This window comes from Osmia lignaria, chromosome 12 (genome assembly GCF_051020975.1).
Source record: "Osmia lignaria lignaria isolate PbOS001 chromosome 12, iyOsmLign1, whole genome shotgun sequence".
In the NCBI taxonomy this organism is placed as follows: Eukaryota; Metazoa; Arthropoda; class Insecta; order Hymenoptera; family Megachilidae; genus Osmia; species Osmia lignaria.
The window spans coordinates 4070470-4087134 of record NC_135043.1 but is presented as its reverse complement, the minus strand read 5'-3'; the positions used below and the strand labels follow the sequence as shown (position 1 = coordinate 4087134).

At 30.5% G+C, this 16665-nt stretch overlaps 5 protein-coding genes across 13 annotated transcripts; 2 read left to right on the top strand and 3 right to left on the bottom strand.

Moving 5' to 3' along the window:
• Positions 1-314: 314 nt before the first annotated feature.
• LOC117603111 (growth arrest-specific protein 1) lies at positions 315-4736 on the top strand. Of its 8 annotated transcripts, none has more exons than XM_034321905.2 (7): positions 315-512; positions 1211-1419; positions 1957-2269; positions 2414-2677; positions 3420-3625; positions 3768-4060; positions 4149-4736. In XM_034321905.2, the coding sequence occupies exons 4-7, from the start codon at positions 2414-2416 to the stop codon at positions 4151-4153; spliced, it is 768 nt and encodes a 255-aa protein (XP_034177796.1). In that variant the 5' UTR covers positions 315-512; positions 1211-1419; positions 1957-2269; the 3' UTR covers positions 4154-4736. The 8 variants fall into 8 exon arrangements, with proteins under 8 accessions (XP_034177796.1, XP_034177792.1, XP_034177798.1 ...); XM_034321901.2 differs by having other exon boundaries at positions 2410-2677; XM_034321906.2 differs by lacking the exons at positions 315-512; positions 1211-1419 and adding an exon at positions 1466-1620 and having other exon boundaries at positions 1957-2023; positions 2129-2269; positions 2410-2677.
• Positions 4737-4888: 152 nt separating this feature from the next.
• Rpn3 (regulatory particle non-ATPase 3) lies at positions 4889-7201 on the bottom strand. Its single transcript, XM_034321888.2, has 3 exons — positions 7043-7201; positions 5875-6700; positions 4889-5791 (listed from the first exon to the last, which is right to left on the bottom strand). The coding sequence occupies exons 2-3, from the start codon at positions 6688-6690 to the stop codon at positions 5120-5122; spliced, it is 1488 nt and encodes a 495-aa protein (XP_034177779.1). The 5' UTR covers positions 6691-6700; positions 7043-7201; the 3' UTR covers positions 4889-5119.
• Positions 7202-7412: 211 nt separating this feature from the next.
• Positions 7413-11412, top strand: LOC117603102 (golgin subfamily A member 2). 2 transcript variants are annotated; one of them, XM_034321886.2, is made up of 12 exons: positions 7413-7606; positions 7742-7822; positions 7962-8414; positions 8545-8740; positions 8811-9115; positions 9179-9355; positions 9447-9665; positions 9838-10023; positions 10097-10348; positions 10418-10718; positions 10777-10974; positions 11097-11412. In XM_034321886.2, the coding sequence occupies exons 1-12, from the start codon at positions 7562-7564 to the stop codon at positions 11285-11287; spliced, it is 2604 nt and encodes an 867-aa protein (XP_034177777.2). In that variant the 5' UTR covers positions 7413-7561; the 3' UTR covers positions 11288-11412. The 2 variants fall into 2 exon arrangements, with proteins under 2 accessions (XP_034177777.2, XP_034177776.2); XM_034321885.2 differs by having other exon boundaries at positions 8808-9115.
• Positions 11413-11426: 14 nt separating this feature from the next.
• Rpp30 (ribonuclease P protein subunit Rpp30) lies at positions 11427-12559 on the bottom strand. Its single transcript, XM_034321895.2, has 3 exons — positions 11930-12559; positions 11709-11856; positions 11427-11646 (listed from the first exon to the last, which is right to left on the bottom strand). The coding sequence occupies exons 1-3, from the start codon at positions 12515-12517 to the stop codon at positions 11540-11542; spliced, it is 843 nt and encodes a 280-aa protein (XP_034177786.2). The 5' UTR covers positions 12518-12559; the 3' UTR covers positions 11427-11539.
• A 402-nt stretch (positions 12560-12961) lies between these two features.
• Ssrp (structure specific recognition protein) lies at positions 12962-16638 on the bottom strand. Its single transcript, XM_034321887.2, has 14 exons — positions 16453-16638; positions 16104-16289; positions 15813-16028; positions 15518-15693; positions 15312-15447; positions 15138-15241; positions 14908-15036; positions 14536-14827; positions 14311-14469; positions 14085-14225; positions 13818-14009; positions 13496-13738; positions 13364-13438; positions 12962-13270 (listed from the first exon to the last, which is right to left on the bottom strand). The coding sequence occupies exons 1-14, from the start codon at positions 16501-16503 to the stop codon at positions 13151-13153; spliced, it is 2220 nt and encodes a 739-aa protein (XP_034177778.2). The 5' UTR covers positions 16504-16638; the 3' UTR covers positions 12962-13150.
• Between the last annotated feature and the right edge of the window lie 27 nt (positions 16639-16665).

The window sequence follows — 16665 nt, the reverse complement described above, 5'->3', positions numbered from 1 at the left end:
CATACTTTATGGATACCATGGATGGATACATGCAATGCTTTTGTAATTTTTATTAATTTTATTTTGAAGAAGTCGCTTAATAAATATACCGAAGAATTCTACCCAAAAGTATTTCATACTGGTAATTTAATTTTTATATTGTTATGGTGTATAACGATGTAGATAATATACTAGTATAAACATTAGAAATAAACAAAATTGTTAAGATTCTAGGTCTGATCAGGACTTAAGTCTATCAGTAGTCCTTTCGGTCCCGGGCCAGTGGCGAGTAGCGGGGAGGGGGAAAAAGAGCAGCGCGCGCAACTTCTCGACACAGCGGGGCAAGCCGTCACAACTCAATCTAGTGTCTCGGTAACCGTGCAAGAGGAAGGAGATTTTTTCTTTTCTCTCTTTCTGAACAGTGTGTTATAATTCTTGACACGGAATCGCAGTTTTCATTGGTGGATTAGCTTGCACCTAGAATCCTAAGCTACATCTATCTCTGCTGTTGGAACAATGTGATTGTTTGTAAGGTCAGTACTCTAAGAACTTTTCACTTTTAATCAATATTTTAAATAATTTGTTGACATATGAATATCATACACTTGCAATTAAAACAATACGTAATATTAACAAGGTGTGTATTTTAATATAAACATAATATACATAATTTTATTTTATTTGATAAATTGTGTGATGTTATAAAAGTGAACAATTTATTAATATTAAATCTCATTCTTTAAACTGTTAATTAACACTAAACTAAAACAGTAATTCAAACTTACATGTGTTGTATTATATATTATAAAATTTATGTAGTATAACATGATCGAGTAGATTTGATATTTGATCGATATTTGAAATAATGTTATATTTCGTTATTCACATGTACATTTTATAACATTAATTATTATTAATTATTAAAACTATTTAAACATAATATAACGATAAAAACGATACAATAATTCTACATTACGTAGTGTTTCAATGCGCATGCGCGATAGATTCTTTTCAAACATGTGTTTGATTTAATTAAGTAGCACACTTCCGAGGTATTAACCCGTGTCCCATGTGAGTGTTTGTATTCCTTAACGCGTGTTTATTTAGCCATTATTTTCTCGCGGCAAACAAACCCTCTCCAGTGTCAACATCTGCTTAACGCCTTAATTGAGATTGCCCAGAGTCATGAGCATTGATTGAACCATCTCTCAATAAGCTGTTTCTAAATTAGCATACGCCGGCCGAGACGTTTCAATGTTTGCCCGCGTGTTTGTTCAAAATGAGATTTAAACCGGAGTGCAAAGTAAAGTTGATCATCACTGAGGGTCTATAGGGCTGGCCATCTGTCCCTCGTTGCCACGTCTGCGACGTCTTGGTGGTCCATTTTGGGGCTGGTGCGCAACAGCATCGGCACTAGCGCTGGCAATGAAGCGCTCTCAGGTAGAATCTGCCCTCCTCCGCCCCCTCCCCCCCCCCTCACTTCTTTCTCTCACTATCGTGTGCACGCTGACGCACGTGCTCTCTTTCACCCCCTCCCTTATACGCTCGCTTCTTTTTTACTGGTATCAGTTGAAAGCAGTGGAGAGACAGTAGTAGAGCGGGAGAACGTTCAACCGTGTTATTCTGATATAAATCCTAACGGTGATACCTACACTTTTCCTGTTGATACATTACTGATTACATATCTGATTGAACTTTGCAAGAAATTTTAGATAGATACGAAATATCATATTTAACCTTTATGTGGGTATCCGGGTACCCGCTTGAATTTTAACATTCCAAATATTTTGCATAAATTTTTATTTAAAACGATGTACGAATTAAAATAGATTACGATGAATTGTAGATGTTTCGAGAAGAAATTCGTGATTTTTTACCGTGATTCGTGAAATCATCCCATTAACTCGAATGACAAACAAGTCTGATTTATTTTAAGAATATCATGGAATGTCTCTTTACAGTACACATCTGTTACAGGAATCCGCAAGCATTTCGTCGCGTGGAGTACAATGCCCGGATTAGAATTTATGTTGTAAATGAAAATGTAAATAAAATGAATAATAATAACATATTAAGTAGCTCAAAGAAACTTAGGCAGAAATTTATTCCTTTTATCTCTTTTAATAACGTTTACATTGTGTAAGATCAGATATCATCGAGTATGTAACAGCATATGAAACACTCGTTCGATAAACATGCCACTATCAAATTACTGAGAATACAAAGCTATCCTCGCAGGGTTCTATGAATGAAAATTATGCACGCAGTAGGATAAATAAACAATTATCAGGTGAAGAAATGTTGAAAATTCTTTGCTTTAAATTTTATAAAGCGATTGTTCAATATTTTTCTAATTTTTTTTTTTTTTTTTTTTATTTATATTACATCGAATGATTAATAATGATTGTTGTTATTTTGAAAATGTTCTAGAAAGATGTCACGTTGGTTCGATCTGTCGAGCATGCTCCTAATGGGTATGGTGTTGATTAGTTCAATAGTGTGGAATGCGGCTAAAAGTTCGATCATGAGATGCGAGGACGCGAAACTAAAATGTGCTTACAGAATAGGCTGTGGTACTGCTTTACAGCACTATCTTACGGGCTGTGCACCCGTTCTCCAAGGCAATGATTGTTCTGAGACCTGCCAACATGCCCTTATTGCTCTTACAAGCACCGATGAGGGCAAAGAACTTATGACAGTACATATCACCTTTTTGTTCTATTAGAAAAAGATTTTTTTTATTATAACATAGATATACATATTCCGTTATAAAGATAGGCACACTTATGTATATTATTTATTTATTTATTTATTTCAATATATACGGGCATAGCCGTTTATAAAAAGTGTTATATAGCAGGAAATAAGCATAGTATGTCAGTTTGAACATTAGATACAAAAAAGAAAACAAAAAAAAATTATTACTTTTTAAATAACTATATTAGGATTGAATATTTTTCCGTGCTTTTGTGGATTTAATAATAAAAAGTAGAGGTGTGGGAGTACTCGTAATTTACAAGCCTAGCTGAATTCGCTTCGATTGTTCAAGCCGAGTCGACCGCTTGAATTTGCCAAGTTACTAGAAATCGACGAACTGTTTGAAATAAAAGCGAGTTACTCGAAAAAATCGAACTACTCGAATATTCGAACCGTCGTAAAACTTCGATTTACTTAAAAATGAATTTTCAGCTCGAATATTCGAGTAGTTCGATTTTTTTCGACTAGCTCGTTTTTGTTTCAAACATTTCGTCGATTTCTAGTAACTCGGCAAATTCAAGCGGTCGACTCGGCTCGACCGACCAATCATTGTTCGACTCGAAATTCGAGTACTCGAATAAATCGAGTACTCGCACACCTCTATTGAAAAGTGGCGCGAGAATATGATAAAGATAACGATAACGATAATTTTTTAGCCAATAACATTTCGTTATTGTTGCTAGTGCGAATGCGAAGACGAGTTGTGCCTCCAGTCAAAACAGAGAGTAGAAATATGCAGATCCTCGGTGACAATGGCAATGAACAGGACAAAAGTGTCCTGTAGAATAGCAACATGGATTTGTAATGCGGATGCTCTTTGTCAAACTGCACTTGCATATTATAATAGATTCTGCAAGAGCATGTTCCAAGGACGAAAATGTACCAGACGGTAAATCAAATTATTTAAATAATTTCTAAACATATAGATACTTACGCAAATCAATGTCGTATATATTGTAAAGAAACATTTATTATTAAACAGAATAATTAATATATAAAACATGAATAAAACAATAAGGAAAACACTTTAGGTGTAGGAATTCGATAAATATTTTAACAAGACAAGAAAAGGCTGCGAAATTAAATACATGCCAATGTGATGGTTTTGAGGAATATGACTGCAAGGGAATTCATCGAAATATGAATCTCCTGTGTTTTGGAAAGATCCACCATGGTTACCGAGATGTGAACGTCGATGACGATAAAAGGAATGAATTTCTACGACCAAATATGAGTCTTAGAGGAGACGGTGTTCAAACACTTATCGACAGACGGTTATTTTTACTTATTTTTATAATTTATTATATGTTTAAAATAAGACAAGGCAAGTGTATCTAATTGTATCATTAATAATTTGTAAATTTTTAGTGTACATAGCAGTAATTAATATTTTACTTATATATTTGTTTCAGACTGATGATCCAGAAAAAAAAGACAGAAAAATCTCCAAAAAGATAACAGTATTTCATGAAACCAATTACCAAAGATCTTTATCAATTTTCTTAACCATCAATTTGAACAATAATGAATTACTTGTATTTTATTAATAATTTAGAAACTTCATTGTCGTACCGAAGAGCTGAATTTTCTATTAAATTTTCCGTTTTTTTTTTGATAAAATTTTGTACAAATAACAAAATAGAAAATAGGGGAAGAATCTTGTACAGTAGAAACATTGTATAGTGTATTATAGCAAATGTAACTGAATGATTCGTTACAAGTATTTAGTTATAAATGAATTTTATTTATGAAGGCATAATCATGTAAATATCTACACACCAGAAAATGATGTTCTTGTTTCTTTCCTTGAGTACGTGGATATGTGGTCAATTCAGTTTTTAATTACACATCATTAATACTTCATTAATATTTCAGATATAAAAAAGCCTAAAAGACTGTTATAATATAAAATGAAAATGGATATAAATTATTTACTATGTAATTAAATATAAATATTTGCTCAATTAGCATTCTGAATGGTAAATTCACAGAGGCTTTAAATCTGTGTTCAAATACTCGATATTATTGACAATAATGAAGATTAATGTTTATTGTGTAAATAAAGTATATAATAAGCGTATGTATAATTGTAAAACGTTATGTATTATAATGTTATAAATTACAGATTTGTTTTTCAGTATCAATAATTATAATGTTGTAGAAGCAAAAGCATAATTAACTTTGAACAAGTTAAAGAATATATTTACAAGTTATTGAAATTTACATATTCATTAATTGATTGCTTTCATAAATTGAAAATTTTAGATTTGACGATATTGAAACAAAGTTCTTACCGTGCATTTGACATGAAATACAAGAAACGAGAAAAAATGTTTCATGATAACTGATTTTATTAATTAAATGTATGGAAAAAATTAACAATTTAAGGAAATCCATCATCATCCTCTTCGGCCATTTCTTTAGCAAGTTCCAAATCTTGCTGTTCTCTTTCTCTTCTTTCTTCAGCTGATTCAAGATCCTTTCCATAAGACTTTGGAGGATATCTCATAGCTTTAACACTTTGATTGTGTAAGTCTAAACAGAAAGTAATTCTCTGATGGAACGCTAGTAATGGCTCTTTAGTACAATAAATGTCAGTAGTTTCTTTGCTACGCATGTATCCGTTTTCTGGTTCTAGGGTGGCTTCAATTACACCATCTCTTATAGCTTTAGCAACAATAAACTCTGCATCAACGCTAGAATCTAAACCCAACTTCTTTGCAATGTCTGAGGGGGAAATTCTGGAGTATGACAGTCCAATTGATCTAATTGCAGTTTTAATGACATTGTGTCTCAATCTGAGGATCAAAGTGAACGTGTGATCCGCCCTAAATTGTGGTCCAAAGTTTTCTAAAACTTCCCCAAAACGTTGAAGATTTCCTAAACGTACGGCTTGTGTTAATTGAAAATATGGAGCTAAAGCACGACGCATAGCTGCTTGTCTGAACGTCTGACGTTCAGGGATATCTCCGAGTAGAAGTTCCACAGTTACAGCTAATTTCTGAACTGTTTGACGAAAACCTACCGCAGTGCTTTGTGGAGCCTTCCTGAGAGCCTTCAAGAGAAGAAATATAGTCAATACAGGAAACCTTAAAAGTAATAGTAAAGATATTCAAGACACTAAAAATTTCAACTTACTTGTACTAAGTATTTGTGTGCAGCAGAATATTCTAATCTTGCTGCTTTAATACGTCCCAAATAATACAAAAATCTAGCCCATTCATTATTACTCGCAGATTCTGGGAAAGTTGATTTGAGAACAAGTTTGTCCGCTTGGTCGTACAAATTATAATGCAAATAATTTCTCAGTAAACAATTAATCAATACTGCCTGTCCTTCAAAATCATTTCTCAATGTTGCTGTTCTCAATCTCAAATGTAATAATCCACGAATCTTATCCAATCTTCCAACTAGTTCGTATGCTCTTGAATAATAAAAATAACATTTTGCAGCAATCAAATCGATGGTACGCCTATTTTGAGCAATAATCTTTTGTAGCAATGTCTCAGAACACTGAACAGCTTCTTCATATTTGTTACTATCGATTAAATGCACCAGAACTAGTAAATGAATATAAGCATCAATTTCTGGTAAAGGGTTTATGACAGAGATTCTGAGCTTTTGCGTTTCTTCAGATTCGGTAGGTTCTTCCAGCCATGACAATAACGCATCACGTTCCGGGCATGGCTTTGAATAGAAGCTTAAAATTACTCCACGTAACACATTTGAGTTTAATCTTCTACGCGTATTGGGTAATGTACGCAGAGCTCTCAGAATGAAACGTGGTTCTTTGCTTTGCACAGCTTTCTCTATCTGACGGGTATGTTCACGGATGTCGTGAATTGATTGGAGATCGGTATCCTTTTTATCAGAAATGTCTCCATCGCCATTTTGACTTTCAGGAGAAATTATTTCAACATCCATAGCATCAGGATTTTTTGCTGGTACACCCATTTTTGTTGCACTAAACAAAGTAAGTTCTTTTGTAAGATCTATAATAATTAATAATGTAATTTTTATGCTATGTAAAAAAGATCAAATATGTTCATTACTCAATTAATCAAATCACTGTATTGGGTTTTTTAACGAAATAATTTTACAAATTGCTTACTATTTATTAATTTAACACTGATCTTTGAGTAAAAATTTAAATGGACAATTTGATTATTAAATTGTTAACTTCTTTAGTGTCAATTGAAGGTTGTATTCTTTAAATAAAAATCTATTGCTTTACTATACTCAATATCAGGTTTGTAGTATATCAGCATGATAATAATAAAAAGTAACAGTAATATTTCACACTTACCTTTGTTTTAAAGTTTTGTACAAAAACTGAAAGTTTGGTGGATAAGGACAATTCTACCTTTTCATCGCACCAATTCACAGTCATGCATAACTATATAACAATAAGTAAGGAAAGTTATAATACAATATCATACAACTACCATTCTTCCTAGTATTTCTAATTCCTTCAATTTTATAAGTGCCTGACATTTTTAACTTCCCACCTATAATGTAAAATATATGATATAATAACATATGTAATGAGTTATCCTAAAAGTATTAAAAATAAGAAAACAATAATCCTTTAATTTTCTTGAAATTTATATTTAATTTTTAGTAGATGGCGCAATTTACAATTTCTTGATTTAGTACATATGTTCATCTAAGTATATAACTTCATCAGTGGTAATAAAAGTGGCCAGTAGACATGAGATAACCTCGATACTAAAATAATACAATATTTTTAGTTACGATAATGTAAATACCTGCGCCAGGGCAACATCAAGAATTTTATTTGTTCATTTTTCTGTCATACTTAAAAATGAATTTAAGTAAAAGCGAGAAATTGTTGGCTGCTAAGAAGAAGGTACTAACTTTTCAAATTACTGACAGCTACCTAGTACTTTTTTTGCAATAATTATTTTATATTAAAATATTCGCATTTATTAAAATATTACTTTATAAGTACTGTATTTGATAAAATTCAATTTTGTTTTATTAGCTCAGAAAATTTCAACTGAGCAAGATGCAAGATGGTTCTACCAAACAAAAACAACATCCAATAAATTTGTTATCTTTACAGGTAAGGTAAAGGTGTATTGTAATAATGGTTTGTTTATGATAATATTAATTCATATTTATACTCGTGTAATATAATAATTATTAATAATTTGAAAGAATCAGAATAAAAATTTTCTAACATGAATTTTATTAATTTTTAGTGCCAAAATGCAGAAGTTAATAAATCTGATTCAGAAATTGTAAATATTATGTCAATAGCAGAAGCTCCTAACAACAATGCGCATGTGGTTAATGAGGATCATCAAAGAAATGAAACAACACCTACAGCTCCAATGACAAATACACAAAATATAATGAATCATAAAGAAGTACATCATTCTGTGGAAAGAACTAGCAATCTTTTGCAAGAGACCCAAGAAATTAATTCAAAAGTGGAAGCTGAAAAGAAAATGGAGCTAAATGACTTTCCAAAAGTACAGAAGGAACATCTTTTAGAAATGGCTTCTGCAGTTGAGAATGTTTTAACCAATGATTCTGAATTGGTAGAAACAAATTTAGACTGTGATTTAGTATGTCGTAATCAATTTTTGAGTTCCTATTTAGAAGAACAGAAAAAGATTGCTACCAAATTGCATATAGAGCTTAGTTTTGCTGTAAGTATGCGTAAAAGTTTATAATAATGGAAATGTGATTTCACTATGTGCTTATAATCTAATATTTAATTTTTAATAACAATATGTTTACAATGAAATTGTTTTAAACGTATTTTAATACATTGATTAGCGTAGCAGAATTTCGGAGTTAGAAACCAAATTAGAGACAAGAGAAGCAGAATTTCAAACGCAATTGGCGCGTGAATTAAATCCTTTAAAAGAACAACTTCAAGTTCACACTCAAACAACTGGAATATTAATAGCAGAAAAGGCAGAACTATCTGCTGCGCTTAATCAAGCTCAGCAAACTGCTAGACAAAACGCAGGTTAGCTTTGTATTATTTAAACATCATTGGTTTCAAAACAATTAAGCACCTGAAATATTTTCCTTAGAAGAGGTAGAAGAGATGACGGGAAAGTTAAAAAATTCTCACGTCCGTATAATTGAATTAGAAAAAGAAGTGACCACTTTAAAAGATAGTAACGAAGAATTAAAGAAAAATGTTCGTGGGTTTCAATCTGAAATCGAGGTTTTCGATAAAAAATATTTTGAGCTGAAGAAAGAGAATGAAGATTTAGATTTAGAAGTATCAGAGTTGAAACAAAAATTCAATTTGAAGAAAACAGAATTAATTGCTGTCCAACAAGAACTCCAAGAGAAAACAGCGCTACTTTCATTAAGTGAACTTAGAATACAACAGGTATTGCATATGCATTTATTATTAATGAAAAGATATGTAACTTTTATTTTTATTTTATAACAGCTGAAGGGTACTACACCAACAGAAGAAGATAAGCATGCAATGGTTCTTTTAGAACAAGAATTAGCACAGGCTAAAGAATCTCTAAAAATTATTAGTACTGAAAAAGATGAAGCTAATAAACAGTATCAAAATTATGTTAAACGGTTAGATACGCAACAAGCTAAATTATTAGATGAGGTATACTATATTTTGAAAAATCATTGAAGATTATAAATTTAGTTTGTTATGTTATTTTCAAATTGTATTAATTTTTTTATTTCGATCATAGATAAAAGGTCAAAATAAAACTATAGAAGACTTACAATTAAAAGAACAAAGTTATATACAGAGATTATCAGAACTTGAGCAACAAGTGCAACAAGAAAGAGAAAAAGTAGAAAGCTTATTACCTTTACAAACTCAGAAGGGTCAAATTGATACTTTACTAAAAAATATAGACGAACTTACGTTGGAACAAGAACGACTTCATATTACACTTTCAGAAAAGGTAAGTTTTACCTGGTAATTTATTCAGTTTTAAAACTGTGATAAAAACTACAAATAGTAGTATAAATTTATCGACCAGTTAATTATAAACAAGAAACTTGGAAATGAATACTGTAATAATAAACTCGGATAACAAATTCAAATACAGAAATCATGCTTTTTTGCATATTTAGGATTCACAAATAGAAATGTTAACAAAAGAACTAAATGATTTACGTGAGTTAAGTAATCAAGAAGCAGAAGTAAAAAAATTAGCTAATGCTCTTCAAAGTGAACAAGTAGGAGCATCCAGAGCAGTTCATCAAAATCGACAATTGAAGGAACAATTAACTGACATGGAAAATGCTTTCGTTTCTCTAGTAAGCGTATTTTTGTAATTGATACAATATTTAATAAATAAGAAATGAATGATATTTCAATATAATTTTTAAGAGCAATGCAAAGTTAGACTTGACTGAACAACTTCAAGGAGAGCGTTCAATAGGACGAAAATTAAATGCTCAATTAAATAAGGTAGAAAGTGAATTAGAAGAACTGAAAGAGAAACTCAAGGAAAAGGAAGCTGCTCTTGAAGAACTTGAAAAAGAAAGACTTCAAAGTGCTCAGATAGCAGATCAAATGCAACATTATCAAGCACAGTCGCATCATGTTGATACTTTTCAACGAGAGCTTCAAAATGCTTTGGTAATTATTATTTTTTCTTAAATTCAACTACATTTATTGAAATTAATAAATTTTTAACTTTCGTTTTAGATTACCATAGAAAAATTAGAAAAAGAAAAACAAGAACTTATACATAAATTACAAGAAAAGAGTCAAGATAGTACTATTAACCAAAACGATTCACATTTTGTAAACGTAAATAATACATTGAATCAAGAAACAGAAATTGATTCGGGCCGGCAACAAGAAAATAATGTTACAGCGATAGAACCTGTTAAACAACTTGAACAAAGATTTAAAGAAACGATGGAACGAGTTGCAGAACTTACGGAAGAGAAACAGAAGCTTGAACACCTTGTTCTACAACTTCAAAGTGAAACAGAAACAATAGGTAAATTCTGAATAATTAATTTTGTTTTTCTTTTCTTACACTCGGTGTATTTTTTTAGGAGAATACATAACATTATATCAGAAACAAAGAGCAGTTCTGCAAAGTAGAGCAAGAGAACGAGACCAGATGTTTAGACAATTACTTGAGCAAAGAAATCAACAGCAAGAGCAATTACATAAGTTAAAAATATTAGTCATTGATTTTCTCAGGAAGGAGTATATACATTCCAATGGAACTGAACGTCTAATTGAAACAGGTACATTTTTTATTTTACAGAGATAAATAATAAATTAAGGAAAATGTAATCAAATTTAAAATATATTTAAAATAGCTGTTTTAATAATATAGTAAAAGATTTTGCTACATATTATTTTTCAGAGACGGATTCGAGTAATGATACCGTAACTACAATGAAAAGTAAAGAAACAGTGGATAAGCAAATAGAAAACAAAAATATTTCGGAAATTCTAGATGTTTTAACAGACATAAAAGATTGTAAGGACTCTTGTTTGTTCGAACCAAATTTCCATCCATGCCCTTGGTGTTCTGGTAAACTACTAACAGTATAAAAAAATGTGTATCCTATATCTTTAATATAAGATATTAATACAGCATTTTTAATCGATAACGATCTGTAGAATATTATTGTATATAAGATAAAATTATACTAATTATAATTTGTAAATGACTGATATGAAGAGGGAATATTTTCTTTAAGAACGATCATTCTTTTTTATTAAAAAAGATACAATCTTTATTTAAGCTTAAACATGTAATACCAGTAATGTCAATATAAAAAGTATCTATCTTTTAAATATTGCTTATAATTTTAATCGTTTTGAAATTCTTATGTTGTCTTCGTTAGTGTCACTAATTGTTTCTTCCTGTTCTTCAATAATGAAAGCAGCCTTTCCTCTACGTCTTCTTTCTAAAAAGAAAACAAGAAAATTTAGGATTTGTTTTTACGGGATGGAAGTTCATATGTTATACCTGCTTTTAAAAGAAGCTTTTTGCATTGATGTAATACCGAAGCTTTAGCTTTAACCTCGTTCAAACCAAGTAAGCATGATAAATTTATTAGATCATACGGATTTCTGATTGTTCTAATATTATTACAGCCACTGGATAATATTACATTCTAAATAAAAATATTTAATTAACAATTTTCTTATCAAGTTTTATTCTTATGAATAAAATGAATATTTGTATACCTTGCTTTTCCCATAGGTATGGAAAAGATGAGAGTAATGAATAGCAAGCTTTCTAGATTGTACATTTAACAAATCTGCATATTGTATTTCAAAATGTATCCCTCTTTCAATAGCTTGTTCATATAACTTTTTATTCAGTTTCATAGTTACAAAAGATGGTCTTAGTGTAATTAAATCTGCATTTAGTTGAGTGCATGCAAACTGTAAGGCATTTTGTGATTTTGGAGCAAAGGCATATAAATCATATTTCTTTAAGGCTGGACAATGATTCAGTATATGTGTCTTTGCAGGATCAGCACACAGAAATGTGATACGATTAAAAACTTTCAGTTTTCCATCAAATTGTTTTCTTATACTTTCTATATCAACTGTTTCAGGAATAGTGTTCTGAGATGCTTCTCCTTCATCATTTTTCTTCTTCTTCTTTCTGTCTGTTACAAGAACACTTTCATCTAGGTTAGTGTTTAATGCTACTGTTCTAAATCCATATTCATATAATTTTGATAAAATGAAATGTAAATTTTGCACATTGCTTTCTTGGACATTTACACACAAATCATAAAACCCTGTACTTTGTCTGATATCCATTTTTAAAAAATATTAAATCTATGTACAAGTAAGATTTTCTATACTTACTTGAAAATTGAAATCAATTTAAACTAATTTATTTATAATTTTGTTGGTTCTTAATAATTAAAAAATACATCCTAACCTATAAATTTTGAAAATAGCAAGTGCTCAGATGAGCTATAAATACATAGTGATATACAGGTTGTTTCTAATAACCAGATTCAGTTATACTTCGAGTAATATTTCGAGTATCAGTTCCAAAACTTCGCAGTTCTATGTCTTTCATATTTTGCAAACTTGATTTAAATAAGTTTGTTATATTTTATTACTATAAAATATTATTCTTTACAAAATTGAGAGCTATTGTTCTAAGATGAGGATAGGAATATTTTATTAAATAATTGTAGGTGTAATTATTAATTACAATATTTATAAATTTTAATTGTCATTTATTTAAATAGATATCAAATCAACTTAAATCGAAAATTATATTACCTCGGTTTAAAATATAAAGAATCAAACTATTAAATATTCATATCTTATAATTTAAAAAGTATGAAATTTAGAATATATTTGAATATTTTTGAAAATATTAATGATACGTATATACAGGAAAACTTCAGCTGTAACTTCCGAATTTTAAGAAATTAATCAATCACTATCTGCAGATTCTGCATCACTTGAAGGTGGTGTGCTTTCAATAGCTTCTTCGTCACTTCCTTCATCAGACTCTTCTTTCTTTTTCTTCTTCGCCTTCTTATCATCGTCTTCCTATAAAATAATTAGTAGGATTGAATCAAGTACCAAAAAATATTATTTACAGGAAGTTACTTCCGACTAATATAAGGAAATTGTATTATTTACCGTAGGACGTTTATCTCCTTTTTTCTTTCCTTTATCGGCTTCAACGTCATCGTCTGAATGCTTCTTCTCAGATTTCTACACACACATTTAATATAAATAATGTATTAGATGAATATCGAATTATTATTTTACCTTAGTATCTTCATCACTACTGCTTTCATCTTCACTAATATACTCTTTGCTCTTATAATTAGGTGCGGCTATAGGTTTAACAACCTCTTTTTTACTATCAGGCTTTTTCTTGTCTGCCTTTTCTAACTTTTCTGCCTTCTCAACCTTTTCTTTCTTTTCTTTTTGTCCACCTCCACTAGCTTCATATTCTTTCATTGAAGCAGCATATTCTTTCTTTGCTTTTGCCGCTTTCTGTTCCCATTCCTAAAAAATGTTCACAAACACCATTAAAATAAAACGAAATCTAAATGTCAGTATATCTAATGTAGTTATGAAGGCTTACAGATTTATCTTTAAGTTCTCTCCACATTTCTCCTCCTTTCTTCGCTATTTCTGTAACTGCGATTCCAGGATTATCTGCTTTAATTTTTTCTCGAGCACTGTTTAACCAGATCATAAACGCAGTTGGCGGTCGTTTGGGTCTGTTTGCATCTTTTTCTTTCTTTTGCTTTCTCGGTTTTCTGGGTTTCTCCGACTGAGAAAATAATACATATTACAAAATTTCAAATTAGAAATTAATATTCAAATAACATCAAATTGTAATACTTACTACTGTTTTGGCAGATTTTTGTTTTTTCTCCTTCTTCTCTTTCTTTTCTTTCTTCTCACTTTTTCCAGAAGCATCTGAATCATTTTCACTTTCTGAACTATTAGGATTACTATCGTATTCTTCTGCTACATCACTCTCATCCTACACAAAAAGTATATAGCCACCACTTAGTTTGCAAAATTATAACAAGGTTTAATACAAAATTTTAATTGTAATAGAGCTTTACTTGATTGGGATTGAAATCTTCATCCGTGGATTCATCTTCAGAATCTTGATTATCTTCTGCATCTCTTTCTTGTGCCTCTGCTTTAACTCTTGCTAAGTAAGCATCTGGTTCATCTTCCTGATCACTATCTCCAAAATCATTGTCATAATTCAATTTATCCTATTACAAAGAAAAAGACATAAGTATTTAATTGATATTATAGGATATTTATAAATGGATACTTACACTCTTGCCTCTATTTTTAACGCGTAGCTTCTTCGAGGTAATAAAATCGAAAAGCTTTCCATATTCTTCTTTTTCAATACTGCTAAATGTGTGAACAACCCCACTAGTCAATTCAATTTCAAAATCAAAAGATCTGGTGGAACCTCCACCACGTGCAAAATTAACTGATGCTATTTCTTCAAATCGTATGTGAATTGGAGGCTTATGAACATAGATGAAACCTCTTTCTAGAGGATACAGGTATCCTGCAGCTGCTTTGAAGGAACAGCTAATTGCTAGAGTACCAGAATGACTGAAAATTATAATAAAACGAATATGTAGGTAAGTTCTATATAGTATATGATAACTTTAATATCTTATATATAAATTTACCTGACGAAATTTCCAGGACCAGTGAGCTTTCGGTTAATTATCACCTTCATCACTTTACCCATCACTTCATAAGTTGGTCCTGATAACTCTTTCGGTAATTTATCTTCATACTTTTCTTTTAGTTCTTTCCTATAAGACAGCATATGATTTTAATGAAATCATGTATTTCATTGTCATTAAAATTTCATGAAGGCATTTAATATACAGGGTAACAATTAATCTTTACATACTCGGAGAAAGGTAATTCAATTGAGGTTTCTTCTTCTTGATTAAACAATAATACTAAATAGTGATAACGAGTTTGACCCTGCTTAATTGGTGGATCCAAACTGACCTGAAAAAATATTACTATTAATAAACTGGTTAAAATATAAGAAGTAACAGCAATTATATAGAAAACTTACCACAAAATACATTTGCCTGTTATCTTTATGAGGTAAAAGAAACAACCTTAAAACAGTTGACATTGGAATCTTATAATCAAATGTTTTACCGTGTAATTGGAAAAATGATTGGAATATCTTTATATCGTAACGACCACTGAAATGAGAAAATTAGTAAGTTAAATTACTTTAGATTAGTGCTACTATTTATTATTATAAACACATACCGTGGTGTGAGACATTGAATTTCCCTAAATATAGCAATAGCATCTCCACTAACACTAATAACAGATGCTTTCTCCATAACTTGTTGATGAAACGCTTCTACAGGATCTTGATCTGCACTATCACTAACTGGAATGTGGAACCTCATTTCCATTAAACTTACTGGAGCATCATCATTCTAAAAAAAAATATTATTAAAATACTGATATGAAGAATTAAACTAAATTCTTATTATTAATAAAGGTATATAAATCTCAACAATTTCAAACATAGCACTGTAATATTCTGTTAATTAACCTGATGAAATTCTAGGGTAACTTCATTCTTCCCAGTGTTACACTGAGAAACATCATAAAGTGGAATTTCAAAAGCAGTATGATGACCAACATCAAAACTCAGAACAGAGCCATTAAATCTAGCAGTGCCCCAGTTCCAACCTTTCAGGCTAAGTTCTTTTTCTAACATGTCTTTTTTATAATTCTGGGTAAAGAATTTTGCAATCTTTTCCTGGTCCTAAAGAAAATATATTTCATTAAAAATACAATAATTAGAACATTGATAAACTTTATACGAGAGTTATGTACTCACTCCTTCCTTGAAGCCACGAAATCTATGCAAAGTCCCATTCTTAAGAAATATTCTAAGACCCCAAGTACCAATGAATTTCTGATAATTTACCATTTCCATATCGGATGCAGAAATTTGTTCTACTTTACCAGTTTTTTGATTTTTGAAAATCAAATGTTGGTCTGTTAGTTTTAATCTTCCAGGAGTCTGCATAAAAGAAATACAAAATATAATAACAACAAGAAATAATAGAATAATTAAACTATAACTGAATTCAAATTTACAACTTTACATAAGCAATAATTTAAAAATAAAATCAGAAATAGGTATGATACATTATAATTATGAAACAATGTAATATGTTATTTACCATAGCTCCTTTTACTTCTGCAAGTACATCTGTATATTCTAAAAAATCCATCTTTAAATATGATCAAAAAGGATTGCTTATTTATTAACCACCAGCCAAACGCATAACCTTACACTTTAAACGTTGATGGTTAGCCGCTTTTTCTTTCTCTGAAACAACAAAGAATGAAACTCAAAACATGAATTTCTTGTGTAATGCGCGCCACTTTATTCC